The sequence below is a fragment of the Gopherus evgoodei genome, unplaced genomic scaffold, assembly GCF_007399415.2.
Source record: "Gopherus evgoodei ecotype Sinaloan lineage unplaced genomic scaffold, rGopEvg1_v1.p scaffold_39_arrow_ctg1, whole genome shotgun sequence".
NCBI lineage: Eukaryota > Metazoa > Chordata > Testudines > Testudinidae > Gopherus > Gopherus evgoodei.
In genome coordinates this window covers 2,849,708-2,871,120 of record NW_022060060.1, presented here as the reverse complement: position 1 = coordinate 2,871,120, position 21,413 = coordinate 2,849,708, and the positions used below count along the sequence as shown (strand labels likewise).

Here is a 21,413-nt window from a genome sequence, read left to right as displayed (position 1 = left end):
CAGAGCCACGCAGCAGAGCTGTACAAAATCCCTCCCTTCCTTCCCATTCACAGGCCCTGCACTGGGGAGAGACCAGAGACAGGCGTCCGCAAAGCCCCGCAGTCTCCCCCAGTCACAGGTACAAATGCAGCTCTGCTGTAGGTGACAGGCAATTACAGACAGGGGCTGTCCCAGCCCCACATCCTGCTCGCTGGCAGGAAAGCTTCGGGAAGAGGAATCTGGTTAAATTATGTTTCACCCATACAGACTTGGGCAAATGATTAGCTGCGAGATTTTAAAGGTTTTAACTGCTTAAAGATGCAGAGAAGCACCTAGGGGAAGGATTTAAAAAAGGTATTTAAGTGCCTCCTGGGATTTTCAAAAGTATCTAGGCACCTAATACCCATTGAAGTCAATGCGATTGAGACACCTATTTGCTTTTGAAAATTTCACTAGATGCCTAAATGTCTTTAAGATCCGCCCCCTAAGGCAGTGTCCCTCAACCTTTCCAGACTACAATACCCCTTTCAGGGGTCTGATTCCTCTTTGGGACCCCCAAGTTTCACTTGACTTCAGAACTACTTGCTTACAAAATCAGACATAAAAACACAAAGATGTCACAGCCACACTATTACTGAAAAAATTGTTTCACTTTCTCCCTTTGTCTGTGTGAAGTTTTAGTTCGTACTGACTTGGCTCGTGCTTTTGATGTAGCCTGTTGTAAAACTAGGTAAAAATCTAGATGAGTTGATGTACCCCCTGAAAGGTCTCTGTGCACGGCTGGTTGAGACCCACTGCCCTAAGGGGATTTTTGAAAGCACCCAGGGTAGATTTATAAAAGGTTTTTAAGCACATTAACAGGCAGACAAGTTGCTATCTACATCGCTATATGTGACGAACTGGGAAAGTTCTTAATGTTTTCTCTGAGTACTGTGTTGGTGCCTCAGTGTCCCCATGGCAGTTCTTAAGTATCTGGCAGAGCAAAGGGCCAGTGCACCTAAATGCCTGGCACTCTGTCTCCTAGCAACTGATGGCCTGGGCCCCTCCTCTGCAAAGGTGCCAGCTGAAGGTGTTGGAGATAAAGGGATCAGGTGACCTCCTGGCCCGGGAAAGGGGCTGAGGAGAGAGGAGGGGCTGGAAGGGGTAGTGAGTCTGGAGCTGGCTGGGGTCAAGGGTGGAGGGCAGACCTGGGGGTCTGGCTCACTGCCCCCAGAATGGACCCAGCTGAGGGGTCCGGTTCGCTGGATCTACAAGCTCTGTTTTAGACCCTGTTCCTGTCAACGAATAAACCTCTGTTTTACTGGCTGGCTGAGAGTCACGTCTGACTGCGAAGTGGGGGTGCAGAACCCGGTGGTTTCCCCAGGACTCCGCTGGGGTGGACTCGCTGTGGGAAGCGCACGGAGGGGCAGAGGATGCTGAATGCTCCAAGGAGAGACCCAGGAGGTGAAGCTGTGTGAGCTTCTTACCCTGAACAAGTCTGCTCCAAGGGAGAGGAGGCTCCCCAAAGTCCTGCCTGGCTTGGTGGGGAGCAGTTCCAGAGCATCGCCCGGTGACTCCGTGACAACTGGTGGCAGAGGTGGGATGTACTGCATCCCGTGAATGGCGCTGCTTGCAGTAAGTGACTGGGGAGCAGTAAAACAAAGGAGGGATAATGAGGACCAGGCGTGCTGAAGGCTCAGAGTGGGACGGTTTCAGGGGGCAGTTAACCTCTGGGAGTGTGTGACCAGCGAGAAGGACTGTTGGAGTAACGGGGTCCCCCTGAGGACTGCAGCGAGCAGTCTCAGGGGTGGAGGAGCTTGCCGCTCGACCCTGGGAGAAAGAAGGATTTTTGCAGTAGCAGGGTTCCCCGGGGGATTGCAGGAGCAGTCCCAGGGGCAGAGGAGTCTGCAGCTCGACCCTGGCAAAGAGGTGGTGATCATGAGAAGGGCTGGCACACCAGGGTTCTTCTTGGAAACCATGGGAGAGCCAAGAGCACACAGGCTGAGAGTGCAGAGCCACTTGGGAACGGTGAAGCGATGGCCTATCACCATTTCTTTGAGAAGGACATTGTGATCCTGTGCACAAAGAGATGGTTACACATGGGGAAATTCACCAAGGCACAGTTAATCGTGCAGTTGGAGAAGAAGCACCGCTCTGAGGAGCAGATTCCTGGCCCAGATGGGGCTACAAGAGGATCTGAGAGCAGCTGGAGCATCAGCCAGGCATCCCCGGGAGTCTGGTCCCCAATCAGACGAGGGTCTTCACGATTGGGTTCCCCATCAGGAGATTGGAGACGGATGGGATGGGAGCAGACCCCGAGAGAGCAAGAGGACTGTGAGAGAGAGCAAGAGCCCGAGGAAAAGCTGCAGGAGAAGCAGCAGCAGCGTGGACTGGTGATGGTGGATCAGAGAGACATAGGGGGCTGCCCAGGGGTCAGTGGGGAAACAAGCCTGCGGGGAGAAGACCCTGGGACAGAGAGAACTGTGGTGGTGCAGCCCCAGATGCTGAGGGACTGTGGAACCTGGGTGAAGTTCCCTGGGGTGAAGCCCCTCACCCTGCCTATGGCCCGGATCCCTGTGCAGACCCAGAACGGGTCGGGCTGGCTGGTGGTTGGGGTTCTCCAGGATATCGGCTGGGAGGCCCTGTTGGGGGGTGACTGTCTCCCCATGATCCAGGCCCTGCTCCTGTAACGGCCGAGGGTTTGAATTCAAATCCAGGGAACCAATTGGCTAGGATGGAAATGGTCAGTGAAAATGCAAATGACCTGGCTGGCAGGGGGGAGGGGCTGCAGGGCTCAAGATACCTGCTTACCTGTAACCAGCCCCCTGGGGCTGAGTGGGAGGGAAAGATGCTCCCCACCCCCCTGCAAACCGGAGATGGGGCTCACGCTGGCTCTGATGCTGGGACCAGAGCAAAGAGCTCGCTGCCTGCCCCCACTGGGACAGCAAGGGCAGTGCTGAGCATGGGGGGAGCTGAGACCCCAGCTGAGTGGGGGGACAGCTGGGCAGGGCAGGTCAGCTGCCAAACAGGTTTGCCTGGTCCAGACCTGCTGCTGGAAAGTGATTACACAGCAGGGAGGGAGCTACCAGGGACAGGGCTCAGGGGGGCTGTGACCCCTGGCCCAGCCAGCGAAAGGGAGCAGGCCCCCCTCTGCCCCAGCCGCTCCAGACTCACTACCCCTCCCAGCCCCTCCTCTCTCCTCAGCCCCTTTCCCGGGCCAGGAGGTCACCTGATCCCTTTATCTCCAACACCTTCAGCTGGCACCTTTGCAGAGGAGGGGCCCAGGCCATCAGTTGCTAGGAGACAGAGTGCCAGGCATTTAGGTGCACTGGCCCTTTGCTCTGCCAGATACTTAAGAACTGCCATGGGGACACTGAGGCACCAACACAATACTCAGAGAAAACATTAAGAACTTTCCCAGTTCGTCACACTATACGTCCAAATACCACCAAAATCTGCTCTTTGGTGGGATTTTCAAAATTTCTTTACCAGGTTAGGTGCCTAATTCCCCTCTACTTTTCATTGGCGTGTCTAAGCTTTATAGTGATCTATAACAATAGCTTGTTTATCAGCACCCATCACAAACACTGGGGAATCTTTTCTGCCCCAATAATAAGGAAATGACCTAAGATGGTGGTGAAGTCGCAGGGAGTGAATTATAATGCTCCCTGAATGACGGTCACTGACAATTAACTGCAGAACGTTACTTATGTCAGGGTGATTACAATTACCTGCCAACGAACACAGCAGCAACAATTCATCCAGACAGGTGAGAAGTCTTTAGGAGAGGGGTGACTCTTTTATAATTCTGTGTTTGTACGGTGCCTGTCACAATGAGGTCCTGCTCTAAGCCCAGCCCTCCTAGAATACACTTAAATAACGCAGAATTCTTAGCATAACCGGGTCCGGCCCAGGACAGGGGCTGTGTTGTCAATAATCAATCATAACCCTGGGGACCAGGGGTTGTATGCAATTCCATGGGGGAGGGAAACCACAGCTCCCACAGGATCCGAGAACAATGGGGAGGGGGGTAGATGAGAAAAATTCCTTCTGCTTCTAACACATCCCAGTAGGCACCAACTCGAAGAGAGACTTGCATGTACTGATTCAAGCTGGATGCTGTGCAGACCACCACCCAGAGAATTGATTTTTTTAATAAACAGCCTGAGTTTAAACTGACTCAGGGCCCTTTTAAAAAAAATTCTTGGACATCTTAAGTGTCTTCAAGTCACCAGAGCCTGATGAAATGTATCCTAGAATACTCAAGGAACTGACTGAGGAGATAGCTGAGCCTTTAGCTATTATGTTTGAAAAGTCATGGAAGACAGGGGAGATTCCAGAAGACTGGAAAAGGGCAAATATAGTGTCCATCTATAAAAAGGGAAATAAGGACAACCCAGGGAATTACAGACCATTTAGCTTAACTTCTGTACCCAGAAAGATAATTGAGCAAATAATTCAGGAATCAGTTTAGAAACATCTAGAAGATAACAAGGTGATAAGTAATAGTCAACATGGATTTGTCAAGAACAAATCATGTCAGACCAATCTGATCGCTTTCTTTGACAGGGTAGCAAGCCTTGTGGATATGGGGGAAGTGGTAGATGTGTCTAGACTTTAGTGTCTAGACTTTAGTAAGACTTCTAATACAGTCTCGCGTGATCTTCTCATTAAGAAACTAGGGAAATGCAACCTAGATGGAGCTACTAGAAGGTTGGTTCAAAACTGGTTGGAAAGCTGTTCCCACAGCGTAGTGATCAGTGGTTCACAGTCAGGCTGGAAGGGCATAATGAATGGGGTCCTGCAGGGATCAGTTCTGGCTCTGGCTCTTTTCAATGTCTTCATCAATGATTTAGATAATGGCATAGAGAGTACAGTTATAAAATCTGTTGATGATATGAAGCTGAGGAGGGTTGCCAAGTGCTTTGGAGGATAGGATGAAAATTCAAAATGATCTGAACAAACTGGAGAAATGATCTGAGGTAAATAGGATGAAATTCAATAAGGACAAATGCAAAGTGCTCCACTTAGGAAGGAACAATCAGTTGCACACATACAAAATGGGTAATGACTGCCTAGGCAGGAATTCTGAAGAAAGGGATCTGGGGGTTATAGTAGACCACAGTGTAACCCTGTTGCAAAAAAAGCAAACATCATTCTGGGATATATTAGCAGGAGTGTTGTAAGTAAGACACGAAAAGTAATTCTTCCACTCTACTCCGCACTGATTAGGCCTCAACTAGAGTCTTGTGTCCAGTTCTGGGAGCCACATTTCAGAAAAGATGTAGACAAATTGGAGGAATTCCAGAGAAGAGCAACAAAAATGATTAAAGATCTAGAAAATCTGACCAAGAGGGAAGATTGAGAGAATTGGGTTTGTTTAGTTTGGAGAAGAGAGGACTGAGAAGGGACATGATAGTTTTCAAGTACCTTAAAGGTTGTTACAAGGAGGAGGGAGAAAAATTATTCTCCTTAACCTCTGATGATAGTACAAGAAGCAACTGGCTTAAATTGCAGCAAGGGAGGTTTAGGCTGGAAAAATGTACTAACTGTTGGGGTGGTTAGGCAATGGAATAAATTGCCTAGTGAGGTTGTGGAATCTCCGTCACTGGAAATTTTTAAGAGCAGGTTGGACAAACACCTGTCCGGGATGCTCTAGATGGTGCTGGTCCTGCCATGAATGCAGGGGACTGGACTTGATGACCTCTTGAGGTCCCTTCCAGTTTTATTATTCCCCCACAATGCTTTTACCTTAAGAATAAAACATGCTTGCTAAGTAAAAAGGCTGCATCATAATTTAAGACTATGGTCAATTACCTTCCAAGAGAATGCAAAGCGGTGGTGCTGGCCTTTTTGGGCAGTCTGTATAACAGGGGATATCACGGCATAGGCAGGGGTCTGTTCAGCCTGGAAATACCCTGGTTAGGGGGGAGAGAGAGATATTTTTCTTTGCCCACAAGAGATAACAGCTGTGGAGCCAGAAGCCTGAAAGGTGCGCCTGGAACATGGTGGGGGAATATAGGTGCCCAGATCTGTGACCCAGTCGACCATCCTTCTTTGCTTAGAAATATAGCTTAGGATTCACAAGGGGACCCAAAGGAGTTAAGCACCGGTGTCCCATTGAAGATTTTACAGCAGGCAGGTTTTGAAAGATACATGGAAAATATGGTAAGAAGAATGTTTCAAAAGTGCTACATTGTCAATTTCATCCAAGCCCATTAGCTCTGCAATGGCTTTCATAGAACAGCTAAAGGCTGTATATAGTGATTCTCTAGAAAAACACCATCAATGAGAAATGCCACCAGAAAATAAATTATTCTCCCTCTTCAGTCTTGGATTTCACGACATCCTCTGTCAAAGAGTTCCACAGTATGCAATTGTATTTTCACTTGCAATCATATTTCTTCCTGCTATCACTTCATATGTTGATTCATCTGTTGTTTACTACTATAAATGCTCCTAGACTCGAAGGGCCCAATCCAGGAAAACACGTAGGAACTTGCTTCACTCTTGTTGAAATGAATGAGTACAAACATTCCTTAAAGTTAAATGTGTTTAAGGGCTTCTCTACGTCAGAGATCTTAGTTTAAAATGCTTAAAACAGGGTTTCTCAAACAGCGGTTGCCGCTTGTGTAGGGAAAGCCCCTGATGGGCTGGGCCGGTGTGTTTACCTGCCCCATCCGCAGGTCTGGCTGATCGCAGCTCCCACTAGCCATGGAAGCGGAGCGGGCCGAGGGACTTACTGGCCGCCATTTCCAGCAGCTCCCATTGGCCGAGAGCAGCAATCCGCCACCAGTGGGAGCCACAATCGGCTGGACCTGTGGATGAGGCAGGTAAACACACTGGCCTGGCCCACCAGGGGCTTTCCCTATGTTAGGTAATAAAGCAAGTCCTTACTCACCTCTCCAGCACCCGAGTTCGTGCGGAGTGGTTATGGGCACATAATTCTGTCAGAGACCAGACACCAATGCGTTGATCAACGGGCTCACACTAACCCAAAAGCTTTAGAATAAGTGTGGCCCCTTTATTAGGGGTGAGCATCAATATTTATACACAGAAGTAAACAAAGTGATTAATAAAATATAATGGTCATGCATAATCAATTAAGATTTTACAGGAAAAGCAAGTTTAACAAGTAAATGCGTAGAGATAAAGGCTAATGGCTCCTTGATAAAGGGGGTGTCATGAGTAGTTTGCAGGTCAGTGCTTTGTTCGATAAAGGGTTCAGAAAGGATTATGCAGAGACGGCCAGTCTGGGTGTGTTTTGGCTCCAAAGTTCACCAAAAGTTTAGACCCAACATTCCTCCATTTGTAGCTTTGAGATAACTATTAATCAAAAAGCTACACCCTATTTCAAGATCTCAAGGGCCGCTTGGCAATTTCAGCCTGGGCCAATTCGAAGAGAGTAAGGCTTTTAGCTGAAGTGGGAAAAGAATAAACTGACTTACATGAGTTTATGAGGGAGGGGACACACTGAATACAGCAACACAGTATTATAAGGACTACTATGGCCCCAACAACACCCACCAAGAGGTTTTTAACCCACCCAAGTCCGGGCAGCCAATTCCATAAGGCTCCCCACCAATCATAAGGTGGCTGGCCAGAGGAGTAGTTTTTAGCCATTTCCCTTAGGTGTTTGGTACGTTGAAAAGTGTCAGAGTAGGTGTCATTTACGAAAACACAGCATTCTTCATTTATGAGGGCGCAAGTTCCTCCCTGGGCTGCTAACATTATATTTAAAGCCATTCTGTTTTGCAAAGCTAACTGACGCAGCTGGGACATTTCCCCGGCCTGATTTTTAAATAGGGTTGCAGTTTCATTGGTCAAAGATTCTAATAGTCCCTGTAGACGGATGATAGCACCCTTCAAGCTAGTGTGACCAGCCCACCGCTGCCAGGACAAACCATCACGGAGATTAATATCTCTGTCAGTTTCACGGATGTTACGAACGTGGGGAAAATGAGGGGGAGTGAGGGAGATGCGAGAAGGCAGTGCAAGCCATGCCAAATAACATGACCCTGCCCAATCAGGGGAGAGAAAATAATAAGCCTTGGGCCCGCACACCCAGTATGTTCCATATAATGCGTTTTGGGTATTCCATTTCTCAAAGTAGGAGGTAACCCACCACCCGTTGTACCACTGTTCCCCTGGTAACGCAGAGGGGTCGTTGTGTGAACTGCAGAGGCACAATTTGGTAGTGTTGTCCTCAAAGGGCAGTGTAGTACTGCTTGAGCAGTTGTAGAAGGCAATTGTGTATCCTTTAACAATTAGTTGGACACCCTCGAGATCTGAGCAGGGCTTTTTAAAAACTGACTCTGAAAATCTGCCCCTCCATGAAAAAGTTGAAAAGGTTGGATCGGGGTGAGGGATCCACATATGGGATAAGTGGGATGCGCAAGGCTTGAAGCCAAGATTTTTACTAAAGGCGGTGCCATTAAAATATATGTTGCATTTACTTGTTCCCACCAAAGTTGACCCTTTTTCTTTAACAAAACACAGTGATCCTGTTTGATTGGTTACCCTGAGATATTTGTTAATTGGCACTTCTGTTTTGTCCCATGTAAGATTGGGTTGGACTGGATCTTTTATTCTAGTCGGTGGCATCCAAGTCATATTAGCAGTGGTTAGGGGAATGGGTGTGAAGGGGAGTCCCTGTGCTGCATTTACTGGAAATTGAGTACATACCCAGCAATCACTTCTATTTTCTAAAATACGAGTTTTAACCTCGTGGGAATATCTAATAAAAGCATTATCTTCATAAGCAGAAAATAAACTAAAAAAGCATAAAAAACATACAGTTGTCAGAATAAAGGGTCCTCTCATTTTTTTCGAGTCAATTTAAGTCTAATGTCTGAGAGAGGTAAGCTGGTCCACTGGTCGAAGGCAGTATCCTCAGTGGTGACAAGAGCTGCTGGTCCGTCACTGTGGTCCACTACGGCTGGCTTGACGTGGGAGTGGTGGATCCAAGATTTGCGTCCTTCCAGGAACACTGCAGTCTGGGTTGTCAAAAGAACCTGGTGGGGTCCAGTAAACCTTGGCTGGAGGGTGTCGTCACGAACGAACTTTTTGGCCCAGACGAAGTCCCCTGGTTGGAACGGGTGGATTTGTTCCTCCAGCGGCACGGTCTGGGAAAACTGCGAGGCTTTCCAAAGGGTACGGAGGCGAGCCTGTAGGGAGAGAAACTGACATGCGGTCATATGATCCCCTCCCAATAGTGAAACATCAGCACGTGGTAGCACCCCGCCTTTGAAAGGGGGGTGTCCATAGAGCAGTTCAAAGGGGGATAATCCCAATGCGCGGGTTGGGCGAGTACGAAGGTGAAACAGGACCAAGGGAAGTACCTGAGGCCACTTTAATCCTGTTTCCTGACAGTATTTAGCCAATGTAAACTTAAGTTCCCTATTCATATGCTCAACTTTCCCGCTAGACTGGGGGTGGTAGGGTGTATGGAAGGAGTGTGAAATGCCCAGTCCTTGTTCTAAACGGCCAAGGACATGACCAGTAAAGTGAGGTCCGCGATCTGAGTCGAGCACAAGAGGGATGCCAAAACGGGGTACAATATCTCTAAGGAGAATCTTCGCCACTGTGGCAGCAGTACAATTAGCAGTAGGAAAAGCTTCGACCCAGGAAGTCAGAGGGCAAACCAAAACAAGGAGGTGCTTTTTCCCAAAAGCCTTTGGCATATCTGCAAAGTCAATTTGGAGATGTTGAAATGGAGCAGCAGGCGGAGGTCTTCCACCCTTAATTTTGTTAAGAGGCGGAGCAGGTCCATTACGCTGACATGTGCTGCATGCTTTCACTATTGATAGGCAATAGGGTTGAATGCCTGGAGCATACCAAAAGTGAGCGATAGTGTCCACGAGGGCGTGCGTGCCGTAGTGACCCCCTTTATCATGGTGCCAGCGAACTGCCACGGGGTATGTGGAGCGAGGGAGGCAGGCTCGGCCATCTGGCATAAGCCAGGTCCCTTTGACCAGAGTGGCCCCGAGGCTCTCCCACGATTGTAGTTCAGCAGCGGGTACTGGTACGGGGTGCGGTGGAGTAAAGGAGGAGGTTGCAATAGCCAATGTGGACATGGCTAAAGGTAAGGTGACAGCCTTCTTGGCGGAGGCGTCAGCCAGGGCATTCCCACGGGTAACGGGGCTACTATCTTTAGTATGGGCCCGGCAGTGAACTACAGCCAGGACAGAGGGTTTTTGGAGGGCGTCCAAAAGCTTGTGGATGAGGGGGAGGTGCTGAATGGGTTTACCGGCAGCTGTCTGGAAACCTCGAAACTTCCAGAGGTGGATATGACAATGCACAACTCCAAAAGCATATTTGCTATCAGTAAAAATGGTAACGGTCTTACCAGCGGCCAACTGGCAAGCTCGGGCCAGGGCATAGAGTTCAGCGGCTTGGGCTCCCCAGTTGCCTGGCAGTGAGGCGGCCTCTTGAATGTCCCATTCAGAGGTGACAGCATAACCAATGAAACGCTTGCCATCAACATAGAAGGAGCTTCCGTCCGAGAAGAGGATGCAATCGGGATTGTCCAGTGGCACGTCAAACAGGTTGTCCCTTATCTGTAAGATGCTGGAAACTACTTCCACACAGTCGTGCTGATCCTGGAGGACTGGCAGGTCAGGAAGCAAGGTAGCTGGATTAAGGGGTCCACACCTTTTAAAAATTAGGTTAGTGTCTTCTAAGAGTTCGGCCTCTAGCTGTTGCTGACGATGGGCCGAAAAGACTTGGGTTGTGCCCCTACGCAGAAGGGCTGACAAGGCATGAGAGGTCCAAACCGTGGTAAAATGACCCAGGGTTAGGCTCTTTGCCTTTGTGATCAGCAGGGCAGCTGCTGCCAGAGTCCGGGTGCAGGATGGGGTTCCCTGAGCGACAGGGTCGATTTGCTGAGAGTAAAAAGCAAGCGGGAAATGGTGGGGCCCGCTCAGCTGGGTAAGGACACCACTAGCAATTCCGCCCCTCTCGTGGACAAAAAGGTGAAAGGGTTTGCTGTAATTGGGGGGGCGGAGAGACATGGAGGAGGCCACACTGTCCTTGAGTAACTGAAAGGCTTTAATAGTGTCCGGGGACCACTGCAAAGGGTCAGGAGCAAGGTTAGCAGTGAGTCGGTGGAGCGGTTTGCTTAACTCCCCGCAGGATGGCAACCAGGGGCGACAGAAGCCAATTAATCCTAAGAAACCTCGAAGTTGTTTCTTGGTGTTCGGTAAAGGGCAGTTTTGAATAGTCTTTATGCGGGCTGGGTCCATCTGTCTTCCCTCTGGGGTTAACAGGAAGCCCAGATATCGGACCTTCTGTGAGACCCACTGAATCTTTTTAGGGTCTACCTTGTGGCCTCTGGTGTGTAGGTATAATAAAAGTGCCTTACCATCGATGCGGAGGGCAGCTTCTTCGCGATTACCTAATAGGATGTCATCTACGTATAGGACCAATGTGGATCCCTGCGGACTGGTGAAACCTTCCAAGTCGTGGCGGAGGCACTGGCTGAAAATCGTGGGGCTGTCTCTGTAGCCTTGAGGAAGTCGTTGCCAGACATAACTTTGTCCCTCCCAGGTGAAACCAAAGAGATACTGAGAGTCTGGGTGCACAGGAATGCTGAAAAAAGCTGATTTTAAGTCAATAACAGTGAACCACTCAGCATCCCAGGGGATTTGGCTGATGATAGTAGCTGGGTCAGGAACTACTGCATGAAGAGGGACCACATGCTGATTAACAACTCGTAGATCCTGTACAAAGCGCCAACGAACAGGGTCTCCGTTCTTTTTAGGAGGCTTTTTGACAGGCAGTATAGGGGTGTTACAGGGAGTGCGCTGAGGGCGGACTAGCTTTTGTGCAATGAATCCCTCGATAATGGGGCGGATGCCCTCCCGGGCTTCCAGCGACAGGGGGTATTGAGGGACTGAAGGGGGGGTTAAGGCAGGCTTCACCTGAATCCTTACGGGTTCTGCCGAAAGGAGCAGGCCAACATCAGTGTCAGAAATTCCCCAGAGGGTTGAAGGCAAGTCAGTGAGGTCAGGGGAGAGAGAGGGGGGTGTTTCCCAATTACCCTGAGTAGGGGCCGAATCTCCTAACACTGTTATCAATAATCCTACCCCTTCAGGAGTGCAGGTTAAAGTAGCCTCAAGCTTACAGAGTAAATCCCGGCCCATCAAAGGGATCGGACAAGCTGGGGAAAAAAGAAAACGGTGAGGAAAACATTTATCAGCATAAACAACATTCAAAGGCAAAGTGAGTCCCAGAGACTGTGGGTTGCCCTCCACCCCAGTCGCAGTTTTAACCTCAGAGGATAGCCAGGGAGAGGGGGCATGATTTAAAAGAGAGAAAGTAGCCCCAGTATCAATGAGGAAAGAGACAGGCAGTCCCTGGACTGAAAGGGTTAAACGAGGCTCTTTGCTGGGAGGGGAGAAAGTGAGAAAGGAGCCGGATAAAGACATTAAGGAAATAAGACCATCACATTGTTTGCCTTCGCCCCCAGGGTACCATCATTGAGGAGGCTGAGTTTGCTGCGGCTGCTGCTGTTTCCCGTAGTTGATCCAGGCCTGGGGAATGGGCTGAGCTGGTGGTGCAGGGGTGTATTCCTCACTTGTGTAAGCATCTGCGGATGCAACTAGACCCTCTGGGCGTCCCCAGGGGCATTCACGTTTAAAGTGACCAGGCTGTCCGCACTGAAAACAATTTCCTGATGGCTGGGGTCGCCAGGACCCCTTTCCCCGAGCACCCTGGAATCCCCTGCCACGGCCACGGCCTTTGCCTCGAACACCGCCGTGAAAAGCTAAAGCCATTAGCTTATATTCTTCCTTTTTCTCTTTCTTTTTACTACTTTCCCTTTCTTTCTCCCAGGCAAAATCAGCTACGTCCAACACTGAAGTGACTGACTCACCTCCCCAACCAGGGCGAAACTTTAAGAAGTAATCCCTTACAGGGGGCACCGACTGATTCACAAAAAATGAAATAAGAGTAGGGTGGTCTGCTTCTCTCTCAGGATCCATCTGAGTGAACATTTGGGCCCCCTCCAATAGCCTCGACCAGAACTTTCTGGGCAGCTCATCAGATTCCTGCAAAATCTGCATGAACTTAGCCTGATTAGGCGAGCGGCGAGCCATTTCCTTGAGTCTCTCTAACAATCGCTCTCTATCTGCTCGCAGCTGAGTCAGCCTTGGCTGAGTCCAGTCTAGGGGATTCCAGCCAGCGGCCAGATCCCGCCTATCCATCCAAGTAAGATTAACTGCATTGCTATCTCCCCATGTCCTTTCTGCCATTCACAATCTACTACGTTCCTTTCCGGTCAAAACTCTACTTAACAACTGATCCACATCCGTATAAATAGGATTATAACTTAAAAACAATCTTTCTAGAAGTTCTATGATCTTTCGGGGATTTTCCCCAAAAGACCCTGACAACTGTCCCCACTCTTTCAAGTCCCATTCTAGCCATCCTTTATATTCCACAATACTAGCATGTTGCAACCGTCCATCATTGCCCATATAAGGTTGATCGTGCACCTGTAAAGGCATCTCTCTAACTATACTTTTCTCAGGGGGGGGGCATGCACCCTGCCGTACCTGCTTGGACATAAGCCTAGTAACTACTCCTCCCGAGGTTTGCCCCTCCATTTCCTCCTCATCCTTCTGCAGAAATTCCAATCTGGTATCCTGCAGATTCCCCTCTGCTACAAGGAGAGAGTCCCCCTGCGGAGGAATAGGGGCAGGTGCAGAGGGGACCAGCTGACGAGTCAAAACACGCCGTGGTCTACACCCTTCATCGAAATAACCTGGAGGGGGTTCATTCTCGGGAGAGTACCTGACTGCCATAATTTTTAAAGATTTCCACAGCTCTGCTGCTGTGTCCCAACAAAACCAGTAACATAACTGTCCCGGATGGTCTTTTTCGATCTGGCTCTTTACTCCTCTTAAGGCAGCCTGTTCGAAAGAGCCATACGAAGGCCACCTTATCTCCGGGTCGGCCAATACCGCGGTATACCAAGTCCAATTCCTTACACATAGTGTGTACAATTTCTTCCTAGACATTCCTGTCTGTACTGGGAGTTTCCCTTTGTTCCATAACTTATTTACAATCCCCAATGGACTCTCAAGAGGCACGCTAGTCCCTTGACCCATGGTGTCTGACAGGAGCCCTCCAACTGGCGTTTACCCTGCTGTCCAATACACGACCCCTCAATATTGAATTGGCTGGGAGAAATCTCCTGTGGCGCCTTGCCAATTCATATATGAGTGGTCTGACCACTGGACAGAGGTACCGCACCAGAAGGTATCCCGGACGAGCCCCCAAATTGTTAGGTAATAAAGCAAGTCCTTACTCACCTCTCCAGCACCTGAGTTCGTGCGGAGTGGTTATGGGCACATAATTCTGTCAGAGACTAGACACCAATGCGTTGATCAACGGGCTCACACTAACCCAAAAGCTTTAGAATAAGTGTGGCCCCTTTATTAGGGGTGAGCATCAATATTTATACACAGAAGTAAACAAAGTGATTAATAAAAGATAATGGTCATGCATAATCAATTAAGATTTTACAGGAAAAGCAAGTTTAACAAGTAAATGCATAGAGATAAAGGCTAATGGCTCCTTGATAAAGGGGGTGTCATGAGTAGTTTGCTGGTCAGTGCTTTGTTCGATAAAGGGTTCAGAAAGGATTATGCAGAGACGGCCAGTCTGGGTGTGTTTTGGCTCCAAAGTTCACCAAAAGTTTAGACCCAACACCTACACAATCAGTGACCCCAGTTTGAGAAACCCTGCTCTAAGTGCCATCACCATGGCCATCAATTTTCCCAACTGTGTGCTAGGAAATACTTGGTCTCAGCGTTTTAAACTGATTTTGAGTTTTGAACACCAGATTCCCATTAAAAATGAACAGGGACTGATATAATAGATTGACAGATTTAAAAAACCAGGAGGAAGCTGCATTATTATCTGTGTGACTCTTGCATGGCATAGAACATCATTCCATAATTCCCTGCATTAAGAAGAACATTTTCAAAAGGCCCTTTTGAAAATGGGACTTAGTGTCCTACCTCACTTAGGTACTTTTGAAAAATTTACTATAAGCCCATAACTTCTATCTAAGTTTCTTTTATGGGCCCCATTACCTGAGCTCCTCACAGCCTTGAATTTGTTTAATTTTCACAACACATCTGTGATATAGGGCAGAGTCATGGTCTCCATTTTAGGGATGAGGTCTTCAAGAGCAGAGAATTAACAAGTCATCCATCCAAGGTCACAGAGATAATGTTTGGTAGAGGAAGGACTAGATTCCCAAATCCTAGGCTCCTGGCCTAATCAGAGATCCAGCTTTCCTCTCAAACCTTCCTTACAAACAGAGAAGCTAGTTATTCCCCCCTCCTCTTCCGCGGCACAGCTGAGAGGTGGGAGAGGGGAGGGCAGCAGCAGCTAGAGTAGCAATACCTGGCTGTACTTTAAAAATACCTACTCCTCATATCAGTATTTCTCCTAACACCGAATCCCTTAATGAGCCACTTGTAATTATGGTTTGGATTTTCAAGAGAGTTAAGCACCCAATTTCCTCTGAAAATGCCATTGAAAATCAACTCTCTTGGGCCCTTTTGAATATCCCAGCCCCAATCGCCAGCCAACAACAACAAACACAGAGTTTTCCTGCAAGTCTGAAGTTTGTAGGCCAGGGGGAATTTGAATAATGACTGGGCATAGTGAGAAGTTGTTTTTTAACATGTGCTAAGGTATTACCTTCCTTAAAGTCTCACAGCTCAGAAAATAATAATGAATAATTACCGGTTTCCAAAAATTTTCCTCTGGAGAAACATCGCATCTGAAATTCCATGCGAATTTTCCCCTCCTGGGTGGTCTCTAATAGTTTTTATTGGTTGCTGTCAATATCTACTAGGGGGTGCTCCAGACCTGCATATTTAACCTTTGACTTTGTATTTTGTTGATATGTACAGTACAATAGCTTTAACGTCACAAGGCAGGAAGGAAATGAAGAGGGGCTTACAGAAAAAGCAGGGCTCATTTTTACATCGTGTACAATCATTAAAATAAATAAAGGAAACAACAAACAAATTAACAAAAGCGGAAAAAATATTCTCTTGCTCGCTACAGACACCGAGTAATCAAGAGGTTAGTTTGAAGCTGCAGCCAGCATGCTGTGTCTACCAATATAGCTCTGCATTCTACTTTTGTTGTCAGGTGAGGTCAATTTTTATGATGTTCATTATGAATGTGTGAAAGTATGAAAATTGAAATGTGTTTGTAAAGGCCAGGGAGGTCCTGCTGTTAACATGTTCCGGGCGAAAAAGAAATTCCCTAAACAGTGACATTGAATATCGCATGGTATTTAGGGAAGAAAATCATTCTCCTTTTACAAAGAAAATATATCATTCTGTATTCGGGCTGGGATTAACAGAGCTGCCTATCGGATTTGGGCAGCCAGTTCCCACCCATTTTCAGATATCTGATCTGCTTCTCTTAGTCGGCTTTGAAGATCTCAGCTGGAAATAAATGAGAAAAAAATACAGAGATAAACAAATAGATATGTCTTGCAGAGTGGGAAGGACAAATAAATAGAGAGGGTATATGAGGATAGGTAGATAGAGGGAGTGTGTGGGGACAATGAGCTAGCTAGCTAGAGAATGTGTGTGGGGATAGATAGATAGATAGATAGATAGATAGATAGGGTGTATGGGGACAGGTAGATCACATTTGGAAACCTTCTGGGAACCTCAGTTGACAGCACACACTGCTGTGCTAATTTTTTATCCTCAATTTGCATCTACTGTTTTTCAGGACTAAGTACCGAGAAGAACAATGTCACCCAAAGACAAGGACAGCTGATCGGGGTACAAAATGACTCTGTCACACTGGGCTGTACTTTCTCGACTGAAGATGCAGGTTATGACATATACTGGTACAAACAGGGCAGCAGCGGCCAGACGAAGTACGTCTTCCGAAGGTCTGTTGGGAGCGAACACAAAGGGGCTGGGAGCCGGTTCTCACTGGACTTCAGGAGAGCCAAGAAATATGTGGGTCTGAAAATTGCTGAGTTAGAACTGAGCGATTCGGCCATGTATTTCTGTGCTATAGCTGAGAGGGCCTTAGGTTACCATGGAGGGTGGGTTAATAGAGGGGACTATAGAAAATCTAGTGATCAGTTTTTTCTTGACTCGGAGACAAAACTGGGGCAGATCGAAATCAGTGTAAAGAGACACAACAAGCCTCAAGCAGGGGTTTGAATCAAACAGTGCAGGTGTGACTGAAACCGCACAGGCACTAACTGTGTGGAAACGTTACCCTTTTCCAGGAATCTTCCCCCCATCTCCCCCAAAATACCCAGAACCGCATGAGCCCGATGTCAGTATCTGTCACACCGCAATTCCCATGAATAGCTCCGTCTGCTTTTGGGGCCAGAGCCCAGCAGGTAGGAATCAGACCTTGCTCCAGTAGCGTAAATGGGGCAAAGTATCAGCTGATGCAAATCAAGGTTGCCCCATTGAATTCAATGGACCAGACCCCAGATGGTGTAAATCACTCTAGGTGTAAATCACCGTAGGGTCATTGACGTCAGTGGCCCAGATTCACCACGTTGTGAATCAGTGAGCTTAACTTTGCCTCACTCTGGAGAAGGAATCCGGAGCACAATGTTCTCTGGGCTGTGAGCAGGAGGAGTCCTGACCAGATCTGGGGCAATGGAATCCACGTGCAGCTGTGTGTGTGTGTGTGTGTGTGCGCGTGCATGCGTGCGTGTGTGTGTCCTGACCAGATCTGTGGCAATGGAATCCATGTGCAGCTGTGTGTGTGTGTGGGGGGGCGTGTGTGTGTGTGTGTGCATGCATGTGCGTGTGTGTGTGTGCATGCGTGTGCGTGTGTGTGTGTCTTTTAGCCTTTGAAAAAAGTAAAAGCCGCTCGACCCTGTGTTTCTCGCTGAGCTCCCGTTTCCGAAGATGAGACAGAACTAAGTCGCTCCTATGAGTTGCTAAAGAGCTTTGGAGGTTTGAAAGGTGCCACGTGACAGGAAGAAGCCAAAGCCACCGTGGGCAGGTAAACGCTACCGCAGGGTATTAGCTGTTACATGGTGAGGGAAACAGCCTTCAGCTGGGGTCTATAGGAGAGGACGAAATGGTCTTGCCACAGATTTAATCTCTCCGGTTTGATTCTGTGAGAGAAACTTCACCATAAGATTCTATTCTATCCAGCGTCCTGTATTCACCCGTCATTGTGGTGACTTTCGCCCCTGAAGATCTAGAAACAACATATTTAACCATGAAGGCTCCAGAAATCCTGCTTTGGACAGCAACAGCATTTCTATCTTTGAGTAAGTGTCCGCTAAAAGGGGAAAAGGGGAAACTAAATGTTACCAAAATATCGGGTCTTCCTAGCTGAGAGCCAATTAACAGCCTGACAGGGATAAGGAAGAATGCTTTATTCTGCAGAAAAAGGAGAGCCTGTACCTTGGTACAAAAGACTCTGTCTTACACAAATTTCACAGACTTTTTATACACATTCAGACAAAGACCCTTGCTTGCTAATACTTGATTGGTAAGTGTAAAATCTCATGTTTCCCTTATCTAAGTAGAACTAACTGGTTTGAAGCAGGATCTTCCTGCTTTGAGGCAGAGGAAAAGAGATAGTGCAAAAATGCAAGCTACTGTGTCCATGAGCAGTACTTACTCTCCCCTCCCCACCCACCTACTGGCCTCTTGTAATCTATTAAGGGGGGTCAGCCAGCTTTCACAGAAAGTTAGAACTTCTGTTACCTAATGGGTTTGAGCAGGGGGTGGTATTAGAAGCCAGAATGACTGGGTTCTACTCACAGCTCAGAGAGGGGAGCAGGGGTCTAGAAGGTTAAAGGAGAGGGTCTGGCCTCCTGATTTCTAGTCCCACTTCCGGGAGAGGAGGAGAGTCTAGTGGTTGAGAGCAGTTAGACTGAGCATCAGGACTCCTGGGTCCAATGCCCAGCCCTGAGTGGGGATCATGCTGTAGTGGGTAGAGCATGGACCATTAGGACTCAGGACTCCGAGGTTCCATTCCCATCTTCACTGCTGCCTTACCCCGAGTGTGGGGCAAACCCATTCCTCATTCTATGCCTGCGTCTTTCCCTTTGTACAAGATGCTTAAAAACAATCTTTCCATTTCTGGGAGGCCGTGAGTCCTAAAGGGACTCTGTTCTCCTCACATGAGAATGGCTGTAAATGTACAACAGTTTACATGCTTATTTAAAGTGAACTTTTCCTGCATTTCTTTCCTTCCCTGCAGGTTCCAGCCAGGGGCAAGGCAGTGTCACGCAAACACAAGGGCAGCTGGCAAAGTTGGGGAGCCAGACTGTCACCCTGGAGTGTACTTTCTCCACTGGATACCAGAACTATTACTTATTTTGGTACAGACAGCAACGATCGGGGCAATAGATTTCCTCTTCCGAATATTTCAGAATAATGCTAAAAAGAATGGAGCAGGGAGAAGGTTTTCTGCAGAATTCAGGAAATCCTCAAAATTCTTCAGTTTAACCATTAAAGAGCTAGAGCCGACGGACTCGGCGAAGTATTTCTGTGGTCTGTGGGAACACACTGTGAGGCCTTTAATAGGGAGCCCTGTACAAAAAACCACCCCCTGGTCTTTCTCATCATGAGAAACACAACTGAGGAGTATAATTCCCAGGCAACAGACAGATGGTTAAACCAGATTATGGGGTTAGTATAAACCACATGATTTGACACCCATGGAGATTTATGGGCCTAATTCACCATTGTGTCACTTCAGATTAACCTCAGTTTACCCACTCTGGGTCTGCTCCTCAGATGCGGTGTATCACTGTGGGGCAGATGGAGTCAGCTGGGCCAGGTCCACTGCAGGTCTCAATCAGATGTACGTTGGTCTATTGGGGCTGGATTCCCCTAGCTGGAGTAAACCAGCATGGGGCCAATGGGATAGATACACAAAGGCACAACACACAGAAGCATGCAGACACACGCGCACGTGCAAACACAAACAATAGAGACAGATAGAAACAACCCACACTCACAAAACTGGCACACACAACACAGAGCTTTCAAGTCTTTCCGCAATGTATTTAATTCTGTTCTCACCATGTAGCAACAAGTACAATAAAAGGGAAAATGAATCAGAGAAAATGACATAACGCCAGAAACCGACCCTCCAGGAAATGCAGAGGAAGGAATTTGTCCCACGAGTTCTCAACTGCACTTCAGTTGCAGAACCCAGCCCGTTTTCAGTGTCTGTCACGCATTTCCCGAACCCCTCCCTCTTCTGCCACGCCGGTCTCGCACTAACCTCTCCCAGTCCTTTCGAGAAGTTGCCTTTAAATTCTTCTCCCAGCTACCTCTCAGCTTGTCTGGCTCCAGCTGTCTGAGACACCATGGAGACGCGTTTCATGCTCAACCTTTGGATCTTTAACCTACTAGGTGTGAAAGCTGGCTGACCCCCCTTAATAGATTACAAGCGGCCAGTGTGTGCGTGTGTGGGGAGGGAGTAAGTACTGCTCATGGACACAGTAGCTTGCATTTTTGCACTATCTCTTTTCCTCTGCCTCAAGGCAAGAAGATCCTGCTCCAAACCAGTTAGTTCTACTTAGATAAGGGAAACATGAGATTTTACACTTACCAATCAAGTATTAACAGGCAAGGGTCTTTGTCTAAATGTGTGTAAAAGGTTTGTGAAATTTGTGTAAGACAGAGTCTTTTGTACCAAGGTACAGGCTCTCCTTTTTCTGCAGAATAAAGCATTTTTTCCTTATCCCTGTCAGGCTGTTAATTGGCTCTCAGCTAGGCAGACCCGATATTTCGGTAACATAGGTAACCGGGCTCTGAGTTTTTTGAAGAAGCGTCATGGAATTCGGCTCCCAACTCCCGCTCTACCCAGAATCCAAATCCAGATCCTAACCCTGACCCAGATCTGAAAGCCCCTGCTAGCTTTAACCTTAATTTTTGAGCTAACCTTAATTTGTTCAAAATCAGGCGGATAAACCCCTTGGGCTCTTTTCAAATTCCCAGCCTAGACTTGCCAATGCACCTGGATGTCCTTGAACCCGAGGGTGTTGTTTCAGGTGCGGTGGTGGGTGACTCGATCCAGTCCAGTGAACCCGAGGTGTCCAGGTCAGAAGGAGACACCGTGACCCTCAGCTGTTCCTACGATACCAGCTACACTGGCGCTGTCTATCTCTACTGGTACCGTCAGTATCCGAACCGAGCCCCGCAGTACATCCTCCTGAGAGGAGCAAAAGGAAGCACGTTCAGTGACACTGCACATTTCGCCCAGGAGAGGTTTTCTTCCCAGTCCGATGACAGCTCCACAGTTCTGAACATCTCAGCCCTGGAGCTGGCAGACACAGCGGTGTACCTCTGCGCCCTTCGTCTGGCACAGTGACAGAGCCTCACAGCAGAGCTGTACAAAAACCTCCCAGCCCTGCTGCAGGGGATGGTACAGGCATTAAAACGGGCTGCAGCACCTCGAAAAAG

General features: G+C 48.1%; 1 gene segment (V, D, J or C); it reads left to right on the top strand.

Moving 5' to 3' along the window:
• The first annotated feature begins 17,962 nt into the window (after window positions 1-17,962).
• Window positions 17,963-21,413, top strand: LOC115642355. The segment is given in 3 exon segments: window positions 17,963-17,982; window positions 18,138-18,256; window positions 21,002-21,413. Coding segments are annotated over 2 exon segments (372 nt in total).